We start from the raw sequence: 21,523 nt of genomic DNA, 5'->3' as shown, positions 1-21,523 counted from the left end.
TCCTCACCATTATGGGAAGCTGCTGATGCCTGCCCCAATTGTTGTCCTGTACTCTGCTGTGCAAAGGACTTCTTAGAGTGATAAGATATCGCTCTTCCCGCTTAGCTCATGGGATGGTTTTACCTTGTGAGACTTGCTTCCCCAGGGGGTTGAACACACTCACCTTAGTCGCCTGGGGACAATGAGCATCGGTTGCTTTGGGACAGATATCTGGGAATTGGAAGAATTTTTATGGTGTGGTGTGAGAATTTCGTGGACCCTGCCTTTCATCTTGTGATGCTTATTGTAAAAAATCAATAAATATCCACCATGACCCGATTTGGGGCTCCAGTCCCTTGAGGCTGCGAGTCCCTCAGTCGTCTGTGATTTAACTGTATTTGAGTCTCTGTCTCTTTATGATAGTTTAACCCTCGCCGCCTCCCTCGCCTTCCCACGGCTTGTGTTGTGCAGGTTGCAACAGTCCAATCCCATGAGGCCCCCTTTTTATCATGTTTTACAATGGCCTTGGCATTTGTACTCCAATTTGCACAAATGCTAAATGGGGTACAAATGCACAAATGCTAAATGGGGTACAAATGCTAAATGGGGTGCAAATGCCCTCCAATACCACAGCAGACCCAAATACGTCAGCTGGGGAAAAGCTTGTATTTTGTCAATAATCGCCTCAGGTATGACCTTTGTCTTACCCGACCACACAACACCCAAAAACTTGACGGATAAGCCAGCACCTTGGACCTTTTCCTAGTTCAATGCCCAGTCACACAACTTCAGGTGGCGGAGAAGAGAGGGAGCTGCTTGCTCTAAATCTGAAAGAGAATCAGATGTTAGCAAAATATCAACATAGTGAAAACAAGGCCACAGAGGATGAGTGATCCCACTGTGTCAAGTCCTGGGATACGAGCCCATGGCAGATAGTGGGGCTGTGCAAGTATCTTTGCGGAAGGACTTGAAAAGTCCACTGCCACCCGTCCCCAGTAAAAGCAAACTGCTCTTGACACTCGGGTGCAATGTCAGTGGAGAAAAAAGCATTTGCCAAGTCCACTACATAGTGGTATGTTCCCAGGCGGACAGTCAGACAATCCATTAAATCATGTATTGAAGGCACCGCCGCGTGCAAAGGTGGCGTCACGTTATTTAACTCCTTATGGTCCACAGTCATTCGCCAGGTCCCATCTGGCTTCTTGACAGGCCATACTGGGGAGTTAAAGGGACTGCGCGTTGGCCTCACAATATGTGCCTTCTCCAATTCCAATATTGTACGACCAATCTCCTCCTGTCCTCCTGGCAGGTGGTACTGTCGCACTGTAACAATGCGCCAGGGCTGCAGCAACACTTGAGGAGGGTGGTGAGCATGCCCGCGTGTCACAGCTTTCACCACCCGGATCCGGAGACGGAACTCTCCACCCGACGTCTGTAAGCTGAGGCCATGTAGCACGTCCACCCCTAGAATATACTCCGGAACGGGGGAGACATACACCTTGTAGGTACAAGGGGGAAGCCTTCCTATACCCAGTGGTAAGGAAACAGCTTTTACAGTCACAGTCTTTCCCCTGTAGCCATCAATGCACATTGCTGGTCTGGGGAACAGTTCTGGGTTCCCATAAACAAGACTGCAAGTCTGCACCAGTGTCAACTAGGGCCAAAACCCTCTGCACATTAGCAGCGGACCAATGTATGGACAGTTCCACGTGGGGTCTCTGGTCCCCCCCGCCCCCTAATCAAGCTGAAAGGAGTTGGCCTTAAGCGGCTGCATGATGTCCTGGAGGGATACTGGTCTCACTTTCCCTGACTTCTCCTTTAGGCTTTGCCGGAATTGCTGTTCCAAACACAACTGTTTCTAGTTCCAACAAGATTGCATTGGATTGTAGGTCTATTTTTTCCCCATCGACCCCTGCTGCCACGAGATCATGCCACATCTGCATGCGTGTTACTCTCTGAGGCCCACGACCTCGCCCCCTTACATTTGACTTGGGTTTCCAGGCCTTAACTTCTCGGACCTCCAGTCTTACCTTCCTTTGCCTCCAGCTTTCAACATCCCCCAGGGTGGTCATGGCAATGGTAACTTCGTGGATCTGCCGCCCCACATAGGGCGTAAGAATGGCATCCAAGGATCCTAAAGCACTTGCAGGGGCAGTATCCAAAACCAGATCTCTCAGGCTGGTTGTAAAACGCTTGTCATCCAGCCCCGCATATTACGGTTGAACGTAGCATGTCTCATACCCATTTCATGGATGATTTGAGTAAGTTCAGTATATGATTGCCATTTACTCACAGTGTCTGGCAGCTTGCCAGCCTCTCCCCCATGCGTACCGCAGCAGTGAGCCACTCCATTAGAGTGTGGTTGCCCTGGTCTTGGGCCAACCTATGGCAATTCTGTAACCTTTATCGCAAGGATAGATGCACTGTCACAGAGACTAGCTTTTCCATTTCACCTGGGGAGCAGAGAATGCTGTCTGCTCCCTCATCCCATAAATGTAGCAGCCAAGCTGAGATCGGCTTTCCAGGGCACTGTCGGCACTGCCTCCCCAGCTCCTGCAACTCAGTGCGAGTGTAAGGGGTGTAGGTTGTGAACTCAGTCACAGCTGGGTTGCCAGCAGCAATACCCCTGGGGCCCAAAGGTGGCTCATGCTTTACCTTTTGTTTCAAGATGGGCCTGGCTTGGTGGTGGGAGCTATATTGTCTCCACTCGCATCGTCCTCCTCTGCCTCAGAGTCTCCACTGTGGGTCTCATCCTCTAACAAGCAGAGCTGAGCTTCCTACCCACCCCCCCACCTGGACACCTGGTCCCACCCCTGGGCTATTCCAGCAAGCGCTTCCTCCAAGTTATGATGCACTATGGTGAGAACCTCCTCCAACTGGCGGTCCAGAGCTTCCAGTGCCTCCCCCCGGGGCTGCTTTTCTGGCATCTGAGCTATTTCATTAAGCCTATCCTACATGTGATGACGCAAGGCAGTGAGGAACATCCAGCCCACATGGCCGGCTGTACCCTTGGCCTCCTCTGACAACCGCTCAGCTAGAACTGGCAGGGACCTCTCCACACAGGCCGGAGAGCCATCCATGTCCTCCAACCCCTACTCGGGGGTCCAATTTCTGAGAACAGTGGCCACTGGGCACCACACACTGTGTGGGGGCCACACGTCCTCCTGCCCAGTGTGAGACACCATTCCTACCTGGCCAGAAACCCTGCTGTCTGTGCCACTTGTCATGCAGGGTGTCATGCGGGGTCTCTGGTCCCACTCCCCACATAAGAACGCAGGACATGGTGAGGCCAAAATGGACCACCCATAGAGCACATACATAGGGGAGTCATACCACTATATTCTCGCTGGCGCTGGGTGAGTCACATGAAGTAGGATCCACACGATCTACACTCCGCCATTCACTTCTCTGCCTGCCAATCAGCCAACCAATCAACGCAGTCCCAGCAGTTACATCAGTAGCCAATTGGCTAACCAGTTACAGCTGACGGCCAACCAATCACAGTCGATGGTCATTCACCACCCGAGGCATCACCTCCTCAGGTGAGGCTGAGAGCCTGGAAACTGGTCTCTGGGACTCTGTCTCCACATTGACCAAAGTGTCCATATATATATATATATATATATATATATATATATATATATATATATATCTCCTATATGAAGGATATATATATATATATATATCCTTTACTATATATATGTATATATAAATTATAGTTGATATTCAATATTATTCTACATCAGCTTCAGCTGTACAGTGCAGCGAGGCATCTGCACAATCTATGAAGTGATTCCCCCCAATAAGTCCAGTGCCCATCTGACACCCTACACAATCTTTACAACATTATTGATTATATTCCCCATATTGTATTTCACATTTCCATGACTCTTTTGTGACTATCATTTGCACTTTCTAATCCCTTTGCCTTCACACCCATCCCCCAACGCCCTCCATCTAGCAACTATGAGTTTTTTCTCTGTATCTCTGATTCTATTTCTGTTTTGTTTACTTATTTATTTTTTTTAACATTTTTTTATTGGGGAAGGGGAACAGGACTTTATTGGGGGAACAGTGTGTTTTTTCCCAGGACCCACCAGCTCCAAGTCAAGTTGTCCTTTCAATCTTAGTTGAGGAGGGTGCAGCTCACCTCCAATTCCAGTCGCCATTTTTCAATCTAGTTGTTGGGGGAGTGGCTCAATGGCCCATGTGGGAATTGAACCGGCAGCACTGTTGCTCAGAGCTTGCACTCTAACCAACTGAGCTATCCAGTTGCCCTACTTGTTTATTCTGTTCTTTAGATTCCACATATAAATGAGATCATACGGTATTTGTTTTTCTCAAACTGACTTATTTCACTTAGCATAATATTCTCTAGGTCCATCCATGTTGTTGCAAATTGTAAGTTTTCATTCTTTTTTATGGCAGAGTAATACTCTATTGTATAAATGTACCACAGTGTCTTTATTCAATCATGTATTGATGGACATTTCAGTTGTTTCCATGTCTTGGCTATTGTGAATAGCACTGCAGTAAATATAGAGGTGCATATATTTTTTCGAATTAGTGTCTTGGATTTCTCTGGATAGATACCTAAGAGTGGAATTGCTGGGTCATAAGGTAGTTCCATTTCTAGTGTTTTGAGATACCTCCATACTGATTTCCATAGTGGCTGCACCAATCTGCAATCCCACCAACAAAACTCAAGGGTTCCCTTTTCTCCATATCTTTGCCAACACTTTTTTGTTTATTTATTGATGATAGCTATTCTGACAGGAGTGAGGTGGTATCTCATTGTGGTTTTTATTTGCATTTATCTGATGATCAGTGACGTTGAGCATCTTTTCATATGTCTATTGGCCATCTGTATGTCCTCTTTGGAGAAATGTTTATTCAGGTCCTCTGCCCATTTTGTAGTTGGGTTGTTTGTTTTTTTGGTGTTGAGTTGTATGAATTTTTTATAACACTATTCACTTTCTTAAGTGTTGTGCTTAGAAGTACTATTTTAATTAAGTCCAATTTATTATTTTTTATTTTATGGCTCACCCTTTACTGTGTTGTTTAATAACGCTTTGCCTAACTCAGGTTCAGAAAGAATCTCTCCTGTTTGCTTTTCTAAGTTTTATACTGTTAGCTCTTATATTTATGTCTGTGACAAATTTTGAGTTCATTTTTGTTTGTGGTTAGAATCAAGGGTCTTAATTTATTTTTCTGCAAATATATATACAATTATACCAGTACCTTTTGTTGAAAAGACTAACTCCATTGGATTATTTTGGGACAAAAGCTATTGATCTTAATATTTTTGGATTCTCAATTTTGATAGTGCCTTTCTCATCATTTACTGGCCTCACTTTTAGTGACCGTTTCCCGAGACCCCCATCCCATTGACAATTGAGACTTGTCCCAGCAGCCCTTTCCCCCTCGTTGGTGATGGCTAGCATCACACAGTACCAGTTCTTGAAAAACTTTTTCTGTTCTTATAAACCACCACTGCAAGAAATTTTCCGTCAGCCGTTTCCTGTGGGTGTCCGTTTAGCGGATGTATGACCTTTTCTCTTTCCAGGAGTTCGTTCTCTGCTGCTATACTGACACCTGAACTCTTGCACGTTTCAAAACTTTTTTTTTTTGTATACAAAGTGTAAAATAAAGGCCACGGCCATGTGACTTCTCTGCCCAGCCCGCCGAACGAACACAATTTTGCTCGCTCCAAATTTGCGTCGCGGAGCTCGAGTCTCTAAAAATCTACTTATTTTCCACAAGAGGCGAAGTGCCAGGACACTAGATCATTTCAGTGGCTTCCCATCTTCCCGCTAGTTCTGGCTACTGGCACCAAACACGCCCCTTTGCCTTGTGTACGTCAGTCAGGTCTCCCAACATGGCGGCCCCTATGGCGCCACAGCAACCTGGGCGCGGACATGTTGCCACCGGGGACATTACGGTAATCCAGTTGGCGTTTCTTTAAATGCCTCAGAGCCTCCTTGGCCACCGTAGGCAGACGACATATCGTGGCGACGTTTCCAAAAGCAGAAGCAGTTCGCGGAAGTGTTACGTTTGGACTCTCCTGGTGGGCGGGAGAAATCAGGTCAGTGTGTGCATTTGTCCTTTGAAGTTTCTAAAAAAATTTTTGTCTTACGGGAGGATTGTCTCTCACAGGGTACATGACGTCACAGGGTGGAAGTGGTGTAGTTGGACCTGTGGAATTATCGCTGGATCGGATGGGAGGAGCGCCAAGGTAATGGGGAGGAGCCCAGTGGGGTGTGACACGCCTGCTTATTGTTAGGACGCCTTTGGGATCATTAGACGGTTAACGGTCTGTAGAGGTCAACGACCCTCTGTCCCAAATGTCAGGGTCTTCGCGGGTCACTCTAACGGATGTAGGTGGCATTTAGATTGATCGCGGTGTCAGGTTCAGTTTGGGGATTTAATATACCGCTCAGTGATGCCGGGGTCGGGGTGGATGTCATTATATGGGGGTATCTGGTCCAGGTTTGGGATAGATAAGGGTGTGTATGATCAGTGTCTGTGGTCCAACGAGAATTGTGAGGCGGAAGCTTTGGACACCTAGGACCCCGGGCTGGTGGTTGGGTTGAGGTTCTGACCTCGGCTGCTGCAGGCGGAACGGAATCCATAGCATTCCACAGTTTGAGTGTATGGCAGTTTCCCCTCCTGTTAATTATAGTTGTATTGTTTGCAGTTTGGATTGTTATGAATAATGCAGCTATGAAAATTCTTGTACATGTTTTCTGGTTCAAATGTGAGACATATTTCACCCACATCCCCCTCATTTGCTTACACGGTAACTCAGAAAAAGCGGTGCAGCACTAGGCAGGTAGTTAGAAAACCTATGTTTTTTAGCCTTTTATCCAGGGGTTGACTAACCGCAGACAGAGACACTAATTCAGCCGTGCCCATCGGTTACTCATCTGTGGCTACTTTCGCAGCAAAGGCAGAACTGAGTCTTACGGCCCTCAAAGTCGAAAATATATACTATCTATCCCCTTGCAGAAAACGTTTGCCAATGCCCGCACTCACCTCTTAATACTACAGCGGCGGACACAGTTGCTTACCTGCCTGACACACACTCACACTTTCTTCTTTGCTAACAGAAACTCCATGTTGTTTATCAGTCATCCTTCTGGCAAGGTGACTGATATCCCAGTTTATTAGTAAGTCTTGGTCGATCTTAGCCAATCCTAGTGGTTCCAGTTCCAATTGCTAGTGTTTGAATTTCTGTGAAATGAGCTTAGGTGTATGGTGCATTTCCATCTAGCTATGTCTTATGTGAAAATCTGTTAGTGGTTTCTGGGGGAGCATTTTCTCTTAAAAAAAAAAAATTGTTGAATCTCTTTTTCCATGTGGATGATGATGTTGTCTGAATATAACCTTAATTTTCTGTCCTACTTTCTGATGTTTATAATTTATTCTTATTTCAATGCTTTGGCTCAAATCTGCAATACAAAGTAGGAAAGTGGGGTGGTAGTGAACATCTCTGTCCTGTTGCCTACCTAGAACATTCACCTGTTCTGTTGTCTGGAGTGAACAGTGTCTGAGAGGGTAAGAACAGCAAATTATGAATTCATTCAGGATTTCAAATTTAATGACATAAAAATGTTCACAGTGTTCAAGACTAAACAAGTCTATTTAATGAAATTTATGTATCCCATTAATTCCTTATATACTTTATTTGCATGAGTTTTCTTTCGTTCTGTCTCACTACAAATGCATATATTTTATTCATCTTTTTAAAGGATAAGCTTTTGGTATTGTTTAACTCTTGCATTTATTTGTTAATTTCAAAGCTCTACAAGTTAATCAGTATGAAAGCAATATTTACATATATGTATATATGTACTGTTTACATACATTTTATATAAATATATAAATTATATATAAATATATATATATAATATGTATTTTATACAAATAACATAAAATATAAATATAAAAATATATAACAATATAAATATATAAAATGTTAAGTACATCCTATAAATACATATACACAAAATTTCATACTGTTATATATGTAAATATATACATATCTATCTATCTATTTTTCTTGCCCCAGTCAAGAAACAACACTGCTAGCACCCCAATGGTGTTCTGTGAGCCCCATCCCAATTATATTACATCCTCACACTGAACGGTAATTACCATCCTGTACTCTCAATACCAAGACCTTTAACGCTTGTCTGTACAGTTTTACCATATAATTAATCATTGCTAATCTTTATTTAGTTGTGCCTATTTCTAACTGTGTAACATGCGTTTTTTTTAATGTCAGTCTTCTTTTACTCAATGCTTGTAAATCATTGATATTTTTGCACATAAAAGTATTTCATTTGCTCTGTAACACACAAACCTATTCTATAATGTTTACACAGTAAATATTTTAGGAATTGCAGGCCACAGGGGTCTCTCACATATGCTTCCCAAAAAGATGTTTTTGTTTCATCATCCTTTAAAAATGCAAAAAGCATTCTTAGCTTGCAAGCTGGCCCAAGTTGTATTTTCCCTGTAGCATTCCATAGTCTGAGTGTATGTCAGTTTATCCTACTGTTAATTAAACTCGTATTGTTTGCAGTTTGGATTGTTATGACTACTGCTGCTATGAAAATTCTTGTACATGTCTTCTGGTTCAAAGATGCCCTTTTTGGGGAGAGGCGTATAGCTTGCATGTATACCTCAGAGCGAAATTGCTGTGTTTTAGGGAATGTACAACTTCAGTCTAAAGAGATGATGTCAAAATGTTTCCAGAATGGTTGTATCATTTACAGTTCCTCCAGCACAATGTAGTTTGCTTTATAGTGTGCTTAACGTGGCCTGTTTAAAGTATCTTTCCATACCTTAATATCATTGTGAGAGTCTCTTGTATTTTCATCTTAAAGTTTTAGTTTTGTTTTGTTTTTTAAAGATTTTATTGGGGAAGGGGAACAGGACTTTATTGGGGAACAGTGTGTACTTCCAGGACTTTTTCCAAGTCAAGTTGTTGTTCTTTCAATCTAAGTTGTGGAGGGCGCAGCTCAGCTCCAGGTCCAGTTGCCATTGTTAGTTACAGGGGGCGCAGCCCACCATCTCTTGTAGGTGTTGTGTAATCGAACCAGCAGCCTTGTGGTGGAGAGCCCACTGGCCCATGTGGGAATCGAATCAGCAGCCTTCGGCATTAGGAGCACGGATCCAATCACCTGAGCCACCAGGCCGGCCCCATCTTAAAGTTTTATTGATTTGCCCCTCCCTTTGAGATTGAGAGTTTTCCCCCAAATGATTTTTGTGTATGTTGTGAGGTGGGGTTCAACCTTCTTCTCCCCATCCCTCCATGCCCCAGCATGGATACCTGATTGTCCCAACACTATTTTTTAAACACATCCTTACCCTCTTCTCTGCTATCTGTGTTATCTGTGTCAAGTCGCTATATACCCATGAGTCTGTTTATAGGCATTTTGTATTGTTCCTTTGGCCTATTTGTGTATTATTGTGCTAACATTACACTGTCATAATTAAAATAACTTTCAACCCTTGTAACTGATAGAGCAAATCTTCCCAACGTTTTTTTAAGGTGCATATATAGCTGTTAGTTTAGAATTTCAATTGGATCTATATGTACATTTGGGAGATACGACATCTTTAAAGTGCTTGGTTTTCTAAGTCATCTTCCTAGTCCATCATTCCATTTAAGTCTGTTAAAATTTCTCTCAAGATTTCGTCCCACTTAACAAGTATTTTTGCTTTTCTTTAAAATGATACTGCTTATAAATTTTATTTTGTTTGTTGATGGCCTATTCGGTCAGTTACTGCGAAAGGTGTGTTGAAATCTATTAGTCTGGATTTGTTTCTTGTTTTTTGGTCCATTTTTACTGTATACGTTTCAAGTCTAGCTTGTTAGGTGCATAGAATTTGCAAATTTTTATAATGTGGTGAATTGAACTTCTTACCAGTGAGCATTGTTTCTCTTTCTCTGTAGTAATTTTTGGGCTGTCTGGTCCATTTTATGTGAGAATATCGTTACACCAGATAATCTGTGGTTACTCTTTTCATGGTGTATCTTTTTCTAACCTTTTATTCTCAAGCTTTCCTTATCATTATGTTTCAGACATGTCACCTATAATAGTATGTTATTCGGTTTTAAATTTTAATCCAGTGTGACAGTTTTGAGGCATTTGTATTTAACGTAATTAACTGGACTCCTTGTTCATTTTATATTTAATATGATTCTTAGTATGCTTTGTTTTAAAACAGTCATCTAATTGCATTGTATTTACCCCACTGTTCTCTGAACCTTATTCTCTTTTTTGTTGGCTTTGTTTTGGATGATTTTCTTGTTACATTTCCTCCTTCTATTAGCACAGAAATTATGTACTTTAAGACAATTGTTAGTTTTCATCCTGACACTAGAGATCACATACAGCAAGGAACCTTTCTTTGTTGAATTCTTATATTAATTAGTACTTTTACACTCTTCTCCCACAATACAGGGGTCTTAGAGCACTTCAACTTCATTTACCACTTTCGAAATTATTCACAATATCATTTGTTTTCTATGTATTTAAAACCCTCTAAGATATCATCATTGCTTATAAGGCAATGCTGATGGCTCGCCCAGTGCATTGGTTTTCAGACTGAAATGGGTGCAGGTACGGGGTGTACAAAAGCATTTGAAGAGGCCCCTGAGCACACAAGGTTTAATGGAAAATGGTGCCCAGGTTGTCTCTTTATAGGTCGTGTCTTGTGTGTGACTGATCTGCCTGAGGTTCACCTGCTCCTGAGGCATGGTGTGGGGATGGATTTATTTCCCAGGTCCCCTTTGACAGTCACTCCACTTAAACTCCACAGAACAAAGGAATACTCCCTCACAGTTAGAAACTAAGGCTTTCTTGGCCAGAAGAATAAATTCTTCCAGAACACCAAATAAAAGGACACTTAGCAATACTGTGGACAATGTGTGAAGGTGAGCGCTCAGGAGCAATGTAGCATCTGGGCCCAGCAGAAATGTACCACTCAAATAGAATTTTCTCCTTAACCCACAGGTCCTGACTCCCTAGGAGCAAAAGAATCAACTGAAAGAAGTTACAGGATTGGGTGTCAGCATTTCCAGGGACACACCTGACTGACGACAGATTTCTAGACGGAAATTTGGAGTGGTTCCAGAAGGTACCAAGACAGAGCCTCCCCATTGCCAGTTGTTTTCAGAAAACAGAAGAAAATGCTTCAGGGCCAGGTGACTTTGGGTTTGTTTTATTCATTCCTTTGTTCCTTGATGGATTTGTAGAGGCCTATAAAAACCACTCTTGTTAATCTGAGAAGTATAAATTTTGAAAAGCTGGGTCTTGGGAAGAATAAACTTAGTTTTTAACTCAACATCAGGCAAAGTAAGATGAGGAGTACACTTCACAGGAGTCACACTAAGTTGCTGACAGTAGGAGATAATGCATGGCTGGAGGGTCGTGCAGGTTCTATTAGCTGTCAGCTGATACCCATATCTCTAACAGCCAGCCCCACAGAGAATCATTATCAGAGAATCATTATCATCTACTGGTATGGACTGGTTTTTTTTTTGTTTGTTTTTAAGATTTTTTATTGGGGAAGGGGAACAGGACTTTATTGGGGAACAGTGTGTACTTCCAGGCCTTTTTTCCAAGTCAAGTTGTTGTCCTTTCAATCTTAGTTGTGGAGGGTGCTGTTCAGCTTCAAGTTGTTGTCCTTTCAGTCTTAGTTGTGGAGGGCGCAGCTCAGCTCCAGATCCAGTTGCCGTTTTTCTAGTTGCAGGGGGCACAGCCCACCATCCCTTGCGGGAGTCGAGGAATCGAACTGGCAACCTTGTGGTTGAGAGGATGCGCTCCAACCAACTGAGCCATCCGGGAGCTCAGCGGCAGCTCAGCTCAAAGTGCTGTGTTCAATCATAGTTGCAAGGGGCGCTGCCCACCATCCCTTGCAGGACTCGAGGAATCGAACTGGCAACCTTGTGGTTGAGAGCCCACTGGCCCATGTGGGAATCGAACTTGCAGCCTTCGGAGTTAGGAGCACGGAGCTCTAACCGCCTGAGCCACTGGGCCAGCCCGGACCGGTTTTGAGGAGAAAGCAGATGATTTCCTGGGATGATGCCTGTGTGTCAGGGCCCTGTGGTCTCAGGAAATTTCTTTCACGGTTCTTCCTGGAGGTGATGTGGTGGATGGTGTCCTTACCAGTAGCCTCCTCATAAATGTAGAAGCAGATTTCCTCTGGCTGTTTCTGAAATGATAGATACCTCATAGGCCCCGGTAGGAATAGACTCATAGAACTCAGTGAAAACGGAACCAACACAAGGTGACTTGAACCTTGGGGCGGTCTGGTTTTATCCAGGAATACAACCTGAACATCCTAGGAAAGTGGAAGGATTCTGCACTTTTAAACGGTTCTCAATGAGCAGGTAGCTGAACTCGTGTTTGAATGAAGACTTAGAAATCGAGTTGAAGGTACTGTTGTCTGGTAAGGACCTGAGTTGGTGGCATCTACAGGATTTGCTCCAGAACTTCCCCTCTTGCTAGAAAATGCAGAGTCCTTCCTCATTTTGTAGTGAAGACATGATCTTATGTAAAGAGAGGTCTGGCTTTGGCCCTCAGCTACTGGAGGTGATCTCTAGGTCCCTGGAATGCTTTGCCTGATAGAAGTGTCTTTGTTTGCCTGGGTGCTATGACCACTGACAGTCTAAAATGTGATTTATGATGGGGCTTTGGGTCATGTGGTATCACTTCCAATCTTTGGAGGAAATGCCAGCTACAATTATTAACCCGGCTTCTAGAAGGGACTGGAGACTAAAGGTCAGTCATGCGGTCAGTAGGAGACCAAGCCCAGGTAAAAACTCTGCACAACCAAGGCTTGGTTAGCATCCCGGGCTGGCAGTACTCTCTGCACATTGCACCTGTCAAGACTGGGAGGACACTCCACGGGAGAGGGTGACTGGAAGCTTTATCTTTGTACCCTCCTAGACTCTGCCATATGGCTGTCTCCCTTTGCCGGATTTTAATTTGTATCATTTTCTCTTCAATAAAATTATTGTCGTAAGTGTTGCACTTTCCTTGGTTGTGGGAGTCGTTCTAGTTAATTATTGCACCTAAGGGTGTCATAGGGACCCTGGATTTTGTAGCCTTATCTTCTGAAGTAAAGGTGATCCTGGGGACCCCTGAACTTGCAGCTAGTGTCTGAAGTGAGAGCAGATCTATGGGAATTATTTCCTCAGACTTTGCAATATGACTGGCTCTCGGGATCCATGTTCAAGTCAAAATTCTTATCTACCTTTCGTAGATTGCCTTTATTTTGGTTAATTACACAACTGACTTAAGGATATATTTAGAGACTGAAATCACAACAGAGTACACATATCAAACATGAGTTTATTCTTCATACACTTTCTTCTTAATCCCCTTTTGTAAATGTTTGGTGATATTTATTTCCTGTCACTGTATGTGTGTGTGAATCTGTCTATATATGTATTAACAAAAGTATGAGTATATATGTATCTGTTTGTAGACCTAAATATATACATCTATTTTGTTATTTTTTTGTTATATGAATGGAGTCATATCCAAAAATATACCTGCCAACTTTGGTATATTTTGAGCACTCAAGGACCTGTGACTACATTGATATTGAAAAACATTAACAATATAAAATTGCAGTTCGTGGTGATACTTGAAAAAAATAAATTGCATTTGACAGTATTGGAGGTCAGGAGAAAACCAAGTATTTAATTTTGAGAAATGATGATGGAACATAAGCAAACATCTGTTTTTCTTGGGGGTGTGGGGATGGTTGTCTGTAACTTTAAAAAATATATTCTCTATCTATATAAGTTTGTCATCTGAGGAATGTTATATAAATGGAATCACAGTTTGTAGTCTTGAGACTTAAGTGAAATGGTGGTTGCCAGGTGGATCGTGAGGGTAGGAAGAATACGGATATGGTTGTAAAGGGTGCCATGGGGAACCCTTATTGTGGAACTGTTCTGTGTCTTGATAATGGCAATGGCCACGTGAAGCCACACGTGATAAAATTGCATAGTTAAGTACACAGACATTATAATATAGTAAAATAATACTGGGTCTTATATTAATTTTTGTTCCAGAAGATGCATTAGAGCTGATTGTCTGGCTAGGTCTTATTTTTGGGGAAACACGGTATGGTTATGCGAGATGTTACCATTAGTGGAAGCTGTGTGAAGGGTACATGTGTTCTGTCTGCATTATTTTGTATAACTGGATATGATAATCTATGATGATCTAAAATGAAAATTAAAAAATATTACATATATGTGTATATTTTTTTCAATGTACAAAAACCTATAAGCATCATTAATAAAGTTTAACTGACCAATAAACTCATACGTGACCCTTCTTCCTGAAGGAACCAGGGTAATCAGTGTAATCTGAATCCTCCAGACTGTTTATAGTGTGGACGTAATTTTTGTTGTCATTTTAAGACTCATACTGCTAATGTTTATTGTTCTTGTTTTGTCCCTTTAAAGTATCTTTGCATTCGTTATATGTTAGTACATGCCAGTCTCCCTCTCTCGTTTTGACCTGCTGCAGTGTCCTCTAACTGATGTGTGCAATACTTTGGCTATTCTGTTACTAATGAACATTTAGGTAATTTTATTATTGCAAACCATGCAGTGGTGGACATCCTTGTTAATGCCTTTTTATGAAGATGTTGCAGTATTTTTGGAGGGTGTGCCCATTTCACATTTATTTGCTTTGTTTTTTAAATAATTTTTTTCAATTACAGTTGACATACAATATTACGTTAGTTTCCAGTGCACAACATAGTGATTAGACATTTATATAATTTATGAAGTGATCACCCTGATAAATCTAGTTCATCTCACATTTAAATGGATATGTGTGATTGCCTTCCAGAATGACTATTCCAATTTATGGGCATTGTAACCAAATGTTGAAAATGCTGGCTCTGGGGCCACTTGCTAGCTTTGTGACATTGCACACATCATTTAGCTTTTCTACACCTGAATTTTCTCATCTATAAAATGAAATTATGAGGAACTTACCTCCAAAGGTGTTGTGTGGATAAAATGAGTTAATCTATATGATGTGTGACCAAACAATATGGTGAATGTTTCAATTAAAAAAATTATTGCAGTAAAAGACACATTGCCATTAATTCCCCTAAAAATACTCCCCCTCGCTTTGAACACACTTATCCCATCGTTCTTGCCACTTTCTGAAGTAGTTCTGGAAATCCTCTTTTGTATCTTTAGTTGCACCATTGTAGCTGCTTTGATGACCTGAATTGATTCAAAACGTTTACCTCTCAGGGTCATTTTGACTTTGGGGAAGAGCCAGAAGTCGCATGGTGCCAGATCCAGTGAACAGGGTGGGTGAGGACACACCGTAATGTTTTTATTTGGCAGAAATAGCTATACCAGAAGCAATGTGTGATATGGAGCCTTTTTCGTTGTGATATAAAATTATGATGAATGCTACTGTCAAATGCCATCCAATGGAAAGGCAGGGATCTTCAATACGGGAAGCGGCGCGTCGAACCTTAGTAACAGTATGTGACAAGTTTCAAATAGTTCAATGCAGTCAGTCAGGTGTGAGCTACAGTTGAGAGAAGGTGTGTTTTAAAGTGTTCTGTAAATCAGCCTCCATCATGACAACTCTCTGTGTCACACATGGCTTTGGTATGGTAATTTCTGTCAGATAAAGCATTACGGTGTGTCCTCATCTACCTTATTCAATGGTTCTGGCACCTTGCAACTTCTGGCTCTTCCCCAAAGTCAAAATGATTCAGGACATCGAGGCAGCCATGACCGCACAACTAAAGACACTCATGAAAGAGGACTTCCAGAACCGCTTCAGAAAACGGTAACAACGATGGGATAAGTGTGTTCAAAGCAAGGGAGAAGAGTTTGAGGGAGATTAATGGCAATGTGTCTTTTAATGTAATACTTTTTTTTTTATTTAAACATTCACTGTATTGTTTGATCATACCTCATAGATAGATCCAGCCTATAAAGTGAAAATGAGCAGAAAAACTAACATTTCTTCCATATCATCAAAAGGACACCACCCTATTAAACAGCACGATGTTGTTACAGGAGTCCCTGACATTTGACGATGTGGCTGTGGACTTCACGTGGGAGGAGTGGCAGCTCCTGGCCCCCAAGCAGAAGGACCTATACCGGGACGTGATGTTGGAGAACTACAGCAACCTGGTGTCAGTGGGTGAGGACGGCTCCCCTGTGTCACTCAGAGGTCCCCAGTCAGTGGCCTTTCCAGTCTCAGCTTCTGAAATGTCTGGAGTGTCTGTGATGCTCTGAAGTGGCATGAGTCTCAGTCCCCGCTCTGGCCCCAGAGAAAGGGGTGTATTCTCCCTCCTCCTGAGAGAAAAGCCTTTGCTTTTGTAGGTGTGAAAATTGTTTTCTCTTTAAATCTAGCATTCTGCAGTCTTCACAGAACCTCAAGCCCAACTCAGTATGTCTAAGTCTTCTATCATTTTCCTTGAACAGGGTATCAAGCCAGCAAACCAGATGCGCTCTCCAAGTTGGATCGAGGAGAATCACCATGGACAATGGGAGATGAAGTCCACTATAGGACCCATTCAGGTGAGTGAGAGAACCAGCAAGGGGACAGGCGTGGAAATCACAGTCATTCAGAGAAGAGTCACAGGTGAGGGGGGTTGAGGATAGGTAAGCAGTGCCTCCATGCATGTCTCTCCTGACTGGAGACCTCTTTGTCTTTGTAGAAGTGTAGAGAAAAGTATATCCCTTTTTCCCTTTTATTTTGTTTGCATCTTGATTTTTTTTGTTTGCATAGTTTTCTTCTTCGTAGGATTCTCATATCTTCCTTTCTTCATACTCTCCCACCTCCCTGGCTATGAGTTTCCACCATCCAAGGCCTGGCTCCAGGAGAAATCCCTGAATTCCTCAGTCTTCTGACCACTTCTCTTCCTGCCCCAGTAATGTGACTTCACCTCCTAACATCCACCCTGTCTTGGGGGCTGTGTCCCAAAGTAAACTGGTCTTCACTGTGCCTTTGTCTACTTTTCTTTCTCTCTTAGATTGACTTTTTTGCCACTCGGAGGTTCTTCAAAGACTGTTTTCATTTTGTCATCTGATCTCCAATCCCTTCAATGTTTTCTTGATTTTGGTGAACAAAGATTTTTCTGTTCCCAGCAGGAGACGCCCAAATTGCTGTCTGTGATCCACCACAGACTTTAGTTGAGTAGAATTTACTCATCTTAATGGCAACTCTCTTGGGCTCCCAATGACTGCAAGGACCTACAATCATCTTCCCTCCAGGAAACCCCTTTAAATTCATGTTCTTCTTCACTCCTGTGCTTCTTACATCCGGGCCATACAGGTGTTAACCTCATATGTTCCCTACCCGCAGAGCTCTTTTCTTTAAAGGAGCCTGCTGTTCATGATGTATTGTATCTAGAAAAGATATTTTCATGTTCTTCATTCTCTGTTTCAGCCTAAACCAGACCATAACTCTTGCCTACTTCTATTTAATTCCTTTGTGTATTTACTAATTTTGAACTTTCTTCTTGTTCATCATAGATGTTACCACTGTATTTGTTTCCTAAAACTTTCATTTTCTTCCCATCATATTCTGAGGACATTAAGTCCCAGTCAACTCCATTACCCATCACTTGTGATTAATATTTTTTCAGTGATCTCCATGAAATGATATCGGCTTGCTCACAAAGAAATACATTTCCATCTTCTCTCTTAAACTCTCTCCAGTGTGTTCCATACATGGGATTGCCTTCTTGATTTATTTCTTTAAAAATTATTTTTTGATAGGCTCTGTATGCTGGGGGTGGGGGTAACAGCCATGTGAAAAAGCATGCAAATAGACTAAGAGCTTTCATTCTGAGAGGAGGAGTCAAAAAGTGAATCGAAATTCACGAATAAATAATATATCTAGGGGCTGAAAGGTGCAGTGATAAAACTTTAGTCAGGAAAATGGAACACTAGTGGCTGGGGCTGGGGCTACTCTTTTAGGAAGGAAACACCTCTCGGATAAGTGCCTTTGAGCCATGAGATGAAGGAAGTTAGTAGTCTGTTCGGTTCAGAGAGTCAAGTAGAGAGGATGGCAGGTTGAAAAGTCCACAACAGGAATGTGTTTGAGAAACATGAAGGAGCTTACATGGACGGAGCGGAGCATGCTGTTGGGAATTTGATAGAAATGAGGCCACATGGCAGCTGCAGCAAGGGAAGGGAAGAGTAAGGTTGGTGACATGGGGCCTTGTAATCCATTTCAAGAAATCATGATTTTCCTCCTAATGAGATGAGAAAACATGAGAAGTTCTTGAGTGTTGGAATGACATGGAATAATTCACGTTTTCAAAGGATTCCTTTAGCTACTGTGTAGAAAGTAGACAATAGTGGGCAGGGGTCAGGCAGGAAAGCCATGGAGCAGGCTATTGCAAAACATGATGACCAAGGGAATGGTTTGCTTTGGCATGGGTGGAGAGGTGAGTGTTGCTCACACTCTGGAGACACTTATTATAGCAGGAAGATAAGATTTGACATTTAATTAAATACGTGGCATGAGAAGAACAAACGGATGAAGGTTGATGGGAAGATTCTTAGGCTAAAAATGGCTATAATGGAACATTGAGGCAGCACAAGTGAATAGTGAGTGGTTGGCCTTCGCATCGATTTTAGGAATAAGACATCTCCTTGGTTAAGGTACATTTGAGCATGTAGGTGAGGGACGTGAGTAGGTTCCCTGGTTGAGGAATGTTCCAAAGTAAACTGGAAAAGTCAAAGGCCTGAGGTGGAAGTATGTCTGAAGAACCTTAGCAAGCCTGTTGAGATAGAGCAGAGAGGGCAAGACTGAAGATAAGGTCAACAGAGTAGTGGCTTGAGGTCAGCGTAACAAGTCAGATAAGGGCCTTTCAAAGACATTGCAAGACCTTGATTTTACTCCTCAAGAGATCAGAAACCACTAGGGAGTTTTGAGTAGAGGACGACTGATGTGGTATGATTTATGTTGAAAAGATCACTTGGGCTACTGTATAGAAAATAGATAGTCGCTGGCAGGGGATGACCAGGAAGCCCAGGCAGGAGGCTCCAGCTGTAGTGTGAGAGTGAGTGGCTGTGACCGGTGGAAGAGGTGGGTGTTAGTCCAGCTTTGGGTATATTTATAAAGGAGGGCAGGTGGGATGTAATACTGAGGTAGATACTGTGTGTTAGCAAGAGAAACAGAAGGGTGATGCTGAGACGTTTGGCCATGGTTAGAGCAGAGTGGACTTCTCATTTAGGGTGATGGGGATGATATGTGGAAAAGGACATTAGGGTTAGGAAATCAGCAGTTGTTTTGGATTTTACGTTAGAGGTGCAAGGAGCTCTCTGCTGTGTCATTATCCCCTCCTGCCATGCCAACCACAATAGTGAATCCACCAGGGAGTCCTGGCTTCTTCCAAAATGTGGCCTGAGTTCCTCTGTCCCTCTCCCTCTCCGTTGTGTCTTCCACCCCGCTTTCCCAACCTGCAGCTGTTTTCCTTGTGTGTCTTTGCCCTGTAAGTGGTTTTACCAAAGTGCAGTGTAGGTTCCGTGAACATGAGGATGACTGTTTTTTATCCCCATCCTAGCACTGTGCCTCGTACACAGGGGTCGTCAGGAATGTGGAGTGAGTGAGTTTGTCTCAGCCACTTGGATGAGGAGGGCCTCCCACCTGTGGTCTGCTGCTACAGCAAAGTGCTTATGTTTTACAGTCTCTGCACATTTGGCAAAGCCAATATTCGGAAAGTAGCCAAATTTGTGTTTATTCATTATTACTGTTTATACCAATGTACACGGAACATTAAACATAGAGTTTTATTTACACTCATGTCATAGAGTTGTCACTGAAAAAGACAGCTCACATCAAAGTATTGTTTTGAATTACCTTTCCTCCAAATCAAGATGATGAAAGCATTCACTGTTTTCTTTCCTAGAAATCTGGAAAGATGATGATCACCTGCTGGAGCACTTACAAAAGGAAAGCATGGAGAATAACCTAGAGCAATGGCATGAATGTAACACATTTGAAGATTCTGTCCATCAAAGCAAAACCCATTTAACGTTAAGGCAAGATCATGATATGTTTGACTCACACGGAAAAAGCATGAAATCAGATTTAACTTTACTTAACCAGAGCAGAAGCTGTGAAATAAAGAACCATGCTGAGCTTAGTGGAGATGGGAAGTCCTTTCACCATGCTAACAGTGAACAATTTCAGACTGCAGTTAAATTCCCAGAAAGCCGAAAACTCATCAGCACTAAGTCCCAACTCATCAAGCATCAGAAGACTCAGAAAATGGAGAGGCCTCATGTTTGCAGTGAATGTGGGAAAGCGTTTGTGAAAAAGTCTTGGCTTACTGATCACCAGATTATTCATACAGGAGAGAAGCCCCATCGGTGTGGTCTGTGTGGGAAAGCCTTTTCCAGAAAGTTCATGCTCACTGAACACCAGAGAACACACACAGGAGAGAAACCTTACAAATGCTCTGAATGTGGCAAAGCCTTTCTCAAGAAATCACGGCTCAATATACATCAGAAAACACACACAGGAGAGAAACCCTTTATATGCAGTGACTGTGGGAAAGGCTTCATCCAGAAAGGCAACCTAATTGTACACCAGCGAATTCATACAGGCGAGAAACCTTATATATGCAATGAATGTGGGAAAGGCTTCATCCAGAAGACGTGCCTTATAGCACATCAGAGATTTCACACAGGAAAGACACCCTTTGTGTGCAGTGAATGTGGAAAATCCTGTTCCCAGAAGTCAGGTCTCATTAAACATCAAAGAATTCACACAGGAGAGAAACCCTTTGAGTGCAGTGACTGTGGGAAAGCCTTTACCACAAAGCAAAAGCTCATTGTCCATCAAAGAACTCATACAGGAGAGCGACCCTATACCTGCAGTGAGTGCGGGAAAGCTTTTGCCTACATGTCTTGCCTTGTGAAACATAAGAAGATACACACAAGAGAGAAATGTGGAGATTCAGCCAAGATGGAAAACCCTCTCACAGAGAGCCATAGCTCATCACAGAGCAGTGTTGTGCAGGAGAAAAACCTTAATACGGTGACTGTGCAGGTGCCGCCTGTGGCCCCTCACACAGCATTAAACATCAGTGGGTTCCCAGCCAACAGGAATGTAGTCATAGTGGGCCAGCCTGTGGCCAGATGTGCACCCTCAGGAGGATTTGCACAGGACAGAAACCTGAATGCAGTGAGTGTGGTCACGCCTTCAGTGATCAATTACGTCTTATTTTATGTCACAGCAAACCAGTAGGAAAAAACTCAGAGACATTCTGTGTGTAAAAGGCTTGAGCAAAAGTTTCTAACTCATACTGTCTGAGAAGTCAATACTGAGAAAAAGTGTGAAATGCTGAGACTTGGAAAGCCTGATATCCTATTAAATACATGCATTGATACGGAAGCATAATCTGATGTTAACTCAGACACATGCATCAGTTGCTCTGTTGTGGCAAAGGAATGATAGAATTGAGTGGAGGAAATAAGTGAATGTTTAAAACATAATTTGTATCT

The 21,523-nt window shown here is 42.6% G+C and overlaps 1 protein-coding gene across 5 annotated transcripts; it reads left to right on the top strand.

Moving 5' to 3' along the window:
• The first annotated feature begins 5,961 nt into the window (after positions 1 to 5,961).
• ZNF350 (zinc finger protein 350) lies at positions 5,962 to 21,413 on the top strand. Of its 5 annotated transcripts, none has more exons than XM_088800530.1 (5): positions 5,962 to 6,064; positions 11,007 to 11,197; positions 16,073 to 16,199; positions 16,484 to 16,579; positions 19,924 to 21,413. In XM_088800530.1, exons 2-5 carry the CDS (start codon positions 11,183 to 11,185, stop codon positions 21,264 to 21,266), a joined length of 1,581 nt encoding a protein of 526 aa, XP_088656656.1. In that variant the 5' UTR covers positions 5,962 to 6,064; positions 11,007 to 11,182; the 3' UTR covers positions 21,267 to 21,413. The 5 variants fall into 5 exon arrangements, with proteins under 5 accessions (XP_088656656.1, XP_088656655.1, XP_088656657.1 ...); XM_088800529.1 differs by lacking the exon at positions 5,962 to 6,064 and adding an exon at positions 6,071 to 6,214; XM_088800531.1 differs by lacking the exon at positions 5,962 to 6,064 and adding an exon at positions 6,241 to 6,356.
• Positions 21,414 to 21,523: the final 110 nt, after the last annotated feature.

This window comes from Rhinolophus sinicus, chromosome 8 (genome assembly GCF_057876585.1).
Source record: "Rhinolophus sinicus isolate RSI-liver-muscle chromosome 8, RSI-T2T, whole genome shotgun sequence".
Taxonomy (NCBI): domain Eukaryota; kingdom Metazoa; phylum Chordata; class Mammalia; order Chiroptera; family Rhinolophidae; genus Rhinolophus; species Rhinolophus sinicus.
The sequence above is the reverse complement of the archived record's forward strand: the minus strand, read 5'-3'. Positions and strand labels throughout refer to the sequence as shown.